Source organism: Porites lutea, chromosome 6, assembly GCF_958299795.1.
Source record: "Porites lutea chromosome 6, jaPorLute2.1, whole genome shotgun sequence".
NCBI lineage: Eukaryota > Metazoa > Cnidaria > Anthozoa > Scleractinia > Poritidae > Porites > Porites lutea.
In genome coordinates this window covers 27,427,854-27,434,083 of record NC_133206.1, presented here as the reverse complement: position 1 = coordinate 27,434,083, position 6,230 = coordinate 27,427,854, and the positions used below count along the sequence as shown (strand labels likewise).

The following is a 6,230-nucleotide window of genomic DNA, read 5'->3' as shown; positions in this document are numbered from 1 at the left end:
GTTTGCATTTGCTTTGTTCCAATTGGATAGTATCTTGACACTTTGAAAGGGGGGTAATTTTACTCTACAATCAATAGCACGCGTACAGCCTTACTTTTCCTCGCTGGATGGCGGCTCGGCCGCCAAAATAATTTTCCCCGAGTTCGCGCAAGTGCAGTGAGGCTGCTCGCAGGCTACTCTACCACGTGTATTGATGGGTTTTATAGTAGCCTGTGCCTCCCCTCAGAAAAAAATCGCTATCGCAGCCCGTTCAATTCGCCTTTCGGTGAGTCTAGTTTTCACAGCTTAATCATTAGAAACTACAATTTTTCACTTATTTTATCAAAACGGAAGAAAAATTACATGAGCCCTCACACCATTCCGCTGTCTGTCGGAAATTTCTCGCCATGAAGAGATTACTTGTGGTAGCTGCTGGTGTCGTCTCTCTGTATATTGTATTGGCTGTTTATTCTATTTCTGGTCGAGGGCGATCATCGATCCAGCCTACTGAGGTGGCCCTTATACAGACAGAAGAAGTTCATATGGAAAACGAACCAACAACAAAGGCGAAGGTTGTTCACTTCCTCAAAGGTTTGAATCAACATGTATGGACAAAGAATTGTCAGAAAAGTCTCGAACAACTTTGCAATTTCCCAGTTTTTCCGAATGCACCAGATTCGCGAAGCATCGTAAAAAACGTCAACATCACTTCATCTGTAAAAGATGTTGATGGCATTCGATTACTGGGATTTCTTCGGCCGAATGTGACTGGTGAATACCTTTTCACCGTTACGTCAAATGGAGTTGTCGAGGTTTGGCTGAGTAAAAGCATTAATTGGAAAGAGGGAGCGAAAGTCGCTCATTATCCAACAAAACCTCAAGAATCTTCTAAGCTCGGTGTGAAGTTGGCCGCCCATTCTACATATTACATAGACATATTATACGCAAGTGGCTCAGAGAATAACGACGGTGTTCAAATTCAGCTTTCATGGAAGAGACCGGATAAAAATGCCTTTGAAGTTATCGATGGGCAGTATTTGGCTCCCTACAATAATGACAGTGATAAAGCTCAAATGAAAGTTTACGACGACGATTTGCCGGACGTTCTTGCTTGTGCACCACTACGCCTTAAATATGCTAATAAACATATGAAGTCAGAGACAACCAGCTACTTAGAAAGCGCAGCAGTAAGCAAGGCGTTAGACTTTTGTGAATATAAACCCAGTTATCTTCTTGATCCAGCAAACTTAGTTGGCTTTGGACAGTACCATGGAGTTTATAGACACGCTCACAAAACCTACAGCTTTCCGTATTCAAATGTCGATGGAATAGCTAGGAATCCAGCGCCAGGACCCGCATTTATGGCTGAAAATCCTTTAGGAGGACGAGAAGCACGGTCAGTAGTTGCCAAATACGTTGCTTCACTCGAGACAAGTTACGCAGGGTAAGTCGTTTGCTTCATAGGGAGTGTGTATATAGTCAATATAACGAGACGATTTTGCATGTAAGATACTCATAGGTAGTACCTTGGAACTAGATCCACCTTATGACATACAGCTCTATACTGCACTCAAAGCACATCAGCTGCGCTGTATGCCACAGAATTATCCGGCGCTGTGGCTATGTGCCCTGCAGCCGGGAGGGGTCTTAAAAAACTAAATGCCCGGCAATCAGAAAATTTTCTAGTATTTCTGCAAAATATTTTTACATAATCGTTTGAAAACATCCTATCTTCATTAAGAATAACCAAGCGATCAGGAAAACAAAACTGGCTTCGCAGCTGAGCTGTTATGGTTTCTTGAGCATAGGGTAGGGTTGATGCAGTTTCGACGGCTGTATTCACCGGCAGAGATACATGTACATATCATTGAAATAGCAATGGGTGACACAAGTAATACATGTTTACAGTCATGACTGCACGAAATCTTATTTTAATTCGTGTCCAATGACCAAAGGTCGTTGATATGCAATACTACGAAACAGCTTTAATTACCACTTCTAAGAGTTTAGGGACGGGCCATTAGAAAAGTTATGGGGGGGGGGGGAGGGGGGAAGGTGTGGAATGTTTGAGCCGCAGGAATTTCTTTTCGTTATCAAATACACGGAATGCAAATATGGCTGACCTCTCGGCCGGCCCGGGTCTAGGTGCGCGAAAGTGAAGCTAGTGAGGCCTCAAGAGTTTTGTTCTGACTGCGCGTCTTAGCGATTGAGTCGATCGATATGGTTTGCTTCGAGTTGTTGAGTGCCTGAGCACCACCAAAAAGGAGATTTTACTCTAGCTGGAACTACCTTAACTTTCCCGAGATCTTTTCACAAAGAATGTAATGGATTCAAGCGATTTGGCGCGGCGATGGGAAGCACTCTACAGCGAAAACGCAAGTGTAGTCGCTTTACTTGCTTTAGAAGAGAGGACTCAAGAAAGTATTTGAATGAAAGAATTTTCGTAAGAGATGTTACTGTTCTATGATGTTTGCATTGTCTGTTATTAATCAAACAAAAGGTAAACATTCTAGAGAACGGGAGCATCCACTTTCGACTTTAAGATCTGTTAGATTTCACGCTGGAAACAGCTGCATTGAAATATAACATTAGTGACGAGTGTGAATGAAACACAACAATAGCAATTGCCTGTTAACCCTGGAAGCGTGGCCCGTGAAAGCATGTAAGAACCAGAAGAAAGCGACATGTTTGAAGAACAGTTCTTTTATCAAAGTGCACTGAAAAAACTAAGGAATTGTCGCGAACTAAGAAGGTAAGAAGAAGGAAAAAAGTTCTGGCAGGGAAAGAGCGTGCAAGGTCGTGCAAGTATTCGAGCATTGTATTTGCCCTTGCGTGTGATCTATTTTAGCAACTTGTCGAAAGGTTTCGAGATAAACTAATAGCGTTTTTCAAAAGATTGCTTCTTTTATGGCACTGCTTAATCTACCTCAATTTTACCGGCCAAGGGCAAACTTGTTTCGAAACAAGTGACGAAAAGCTACGGAAAAAGGGCAAGAAAAATGAGCAACTTGTTTTGCAACATTACTCAAGTGCAGAACGAGTTGAAAAGCGATGTTGTACGTTTAACGTCCCACAAATTAAACACAAATCAGGTTGCTGCAAGCTGCAGAGACTAAAAGGAATAGTTCTATTTTTCGCAACAACCTTTAGCAACGTGCAAAAACTTAATTTGTTTCAAGAAAGGTTTATGTTAATTCGTGAATAGGTAAAACGTGCAACGTCCCCTTCAATTCGTCTTTCAGTGATGTTGCAAAGTAAGTCTGAGTTGCACGTTTTTGTTCCCCGTTTTACCGTAACTTCAGCAAAGAAAAAGCCATGTTGCTCGTTTTACCAGACCCACGTTCATGCCCTTCTTGCAACAAATCAGGTTGTTCCAAGTTGCGTGGATACTGTCATCTAATTGGATAAATTGAACTCGGGAAGTCACGTCAGGCACGGTTTTTAATACGGTTGCTACAAAAGAAGTTTGTCTTGGACTGGTAAAACGCGCAACATGCATATCGGATTTTTATTTTTAGGTAATGTTCTTTTGTGAATATATATGTATCTTTTTGTGCCAACACTGCGTATCAAAATTCTATCATGACCTGCAAACTGTACTCTCTCGTCAGCTTCCCTACAAGCTCGCAAAACTAATTTGTTCCTCGACCGAAAGTTCTTGTATGCCAAATAAAATTCAGAGAAACCGTTGGAGCAGTGGTCCGAGCCTAGAAGTAACTAGAAAGTCCTTAAAAATTCATCAGCTGTGAAATTGTTTTGGAATTTCGACAACGACTTGTTGAGAGTTTGAGCGAGCCTTCAATTCGAATTTTCGGGAAATAGGGTATAAACGTGAAGTTAAACCTCGCTCAACTTTTAAGTTTATGCGTGGCCTTTAACACACGAACCTCTGATTTACGCACGTGAAAATTGCGCGACAGTAACCTTTAGCTAATAAGCGAGCACAGGAGCCCACACTTATGGGCTCCTGGCCCGCGTTTTCTGTGCCCATTCCCAGGATACCTTGCGCGCGTTAATGGAATCTTATTCTCCAGTCTGTTTCGTTTTAAAACAAACTGGACTGATTTTGTGATCCTGTCTAAATCTTGACCAGATTGATAGGTTTCTGATCGGACGATATTGATCAGGACTAAAATGCTTCTTTTAAACTGCAGGAAATACAAATTCAGATCCATTAAGCACGTTGAAATGAAAGCTGACCCTCAGAAAGGGAAGAGATATCTCCTTGAACTTGTTGTTCAGGACCTCACTGATGGAAAAATCTATTTTTTGGCGGAATATGTATTTCTACCGAATGGAAAAGACGCTTCTTTATGTTACCCAAGTGGTCTGCAGTGGGACAAGAAAGCGGATGTCTTCTTAATACTTACAGCAAAGAACCTGGGTCGATGGGTTCATCATTTTATAAAGAACGTTGAAAAGATCGTGCAAGAAACAAAAGATGACCATTTACACGTGGTTATTTATGACTTTGGAAGCCCTGATATTGACATTGAACAGGCTTTCCAAAGAAGCACTTTAAAGAATTACCATTTTATCATAAAGCCTGGACGCTATTCGCGCACAACCTCTTTCAGTGAAGCTATAAAATCTATTAATAATTCGGACGCTATTGTTGTTACCATCGATCTTCATCTTGATATTGGAAGTCAGACCATAAATGACATACGTAAGGTAAGCTCTCTGTCAATAGGGAGGTTAAGCAACGACGTTTTTGAGCGACGCGCGTCAACGGGAAGTGGAATTTTTGCAATTTTGGGCCGTGATTTCGAACAAATTTTCTAGCAGATTGTCTGTATCAGAGTAAAGACATTTAGCAATACAAATTTGGTAGCATCAAGGCATATTTAAAGGGTAATGACTCACTTCCGGTTGACGTTCGTCGCCCAAAAACGTCGTTGCTTAAAACTCCCTTGCCTACGGCCCCGTACAGCGTTTTCCCAGTCCCTATTGGTCAAATCGTTTCGGTGACGTATCCGAGGCGAACGGGCAGGAAACGCCTAACATTTTCGCACGGAACAATGAGGCCTAGGGACGGACTAGGCAAAAAACTCCCTATTATTGGGCCCCGTGCGCACCTATGCTGTGTAATTTGGAAACGAAATTTCCGAATAGAATACAATAGAAAATGAATGGAAGTCAGACCAATGAATTCAATAGAGAATGCGCAATTTGCTTTGGTTTCTCTAAATGATCTTGTGGCCTAATGACGTCAACTGAGTGGGTCAATAAACGAAATTGAAAAAACAACAGAGACATCTTCTCCCTCCTGCAATCTCGACCCCAGAGCTTTTCTGTGCATAAGCGCTGCCGAGTCAGAAACGTAAGCACGAGGATCGAGAATACCCGTTCCTGTTGTTCTCAAAAGCCTCGTTTTCATTAAAGACCAAAAACGCCTTTAGAAATTCGAAATCTGGAAACATTTGATATTCCCCCACTACCCATTGTTGTTCGCTTTCGCACATTAATTGACTTCTATTTCATTTCAGCACTGTTCCAAAGGAAAGACAGTTTACGCTCCTCAAATCGTCTTCTTGCATTGTGGTGGCAGTAGCAATATGCCCAGAGGAGTCTGGTATCACTATAGTTATGGCACGATAGCAATGTACAAACGGGACTGGGAAACCTTCGGAGGATTTTCACAAGGTTTCTTTTACAAAGTCACGTGGGGCGGGGAGGACTGGGATATAATTGACGGCGCAGTTAAGGGTGGACTGGAAATAGAACGCAAGCGGGCGCCATGGATTTATCATTACCATCACACGAAAGATGGAATGTGGCAAAAACGTTAGATGGCCTCTTTTTGTATTTGTTTTGGCTGTTTTTGTTGATTTTGTACTAAGAGTACCAAAAAGATTTTTCAGATTATTAGCCATGCCGATTTATGGCTAATGCAGCTTTGCAAATATATCGACTCTCTGATTTAAATAAGTCGTGTAACGAAACTGTACCTGTTATTAGGGAGCTTAAGTAATCGCGACGACACTTCTCGTAAAAAGTATAGTGTCACAGTCCCCTATCTTTCCGTAAGATCGTCAAGATCGAGCTCTTCGCGCTACGCCAGGGTGGCCATCTTGGATGAGTATCAAATCTTTCTAGGGGGAGGGGGCGGGGGGCTCTCTCCTCCGCAGAGGCCTCTTTGTGTTGTGAGGAGGCTGGGGAGAAAGAAAAAGAGAGCGCGCGGGGCACGATGGGAAGGGGAAAGAGAGAAGAGAGGCTCCCGCCTTTTCCCTCTTCCCATCTTCCCCTGC

At 42.5% G+C, this 6,230-nt stretch overlaps 1 protein-coding gene across 1 annotated transcript; it reads left to right on the top strand.

Moving 5' to 3' along the window:
* Positions 1 to 274: 274 nt before the first annotated feature.
* On the top strand, positions 275 to 5,896 carry LOC140941471 (uncharacterized). Its single transcript, XM_073390466.1, has 3 exons — positions 275 to 1,423; positions 4,134 to 4,653; positions 5,469 to 5,896. The coding sequence occupies exons 1-3, from the start codon at positions 387 to 389 to the stop codon at positions 5,769 to 5,771; spliced, it is 1,860 nt and encodes a 619-aa protein (XP_073246567.1). The 5' UTR covers positions 275 to 386; the 3' UTR covers positions 5,772 to 5,896.
* The last annotated feature ends 334 nt before the right edge of the window (positions 5,897 to 6,230 follow it).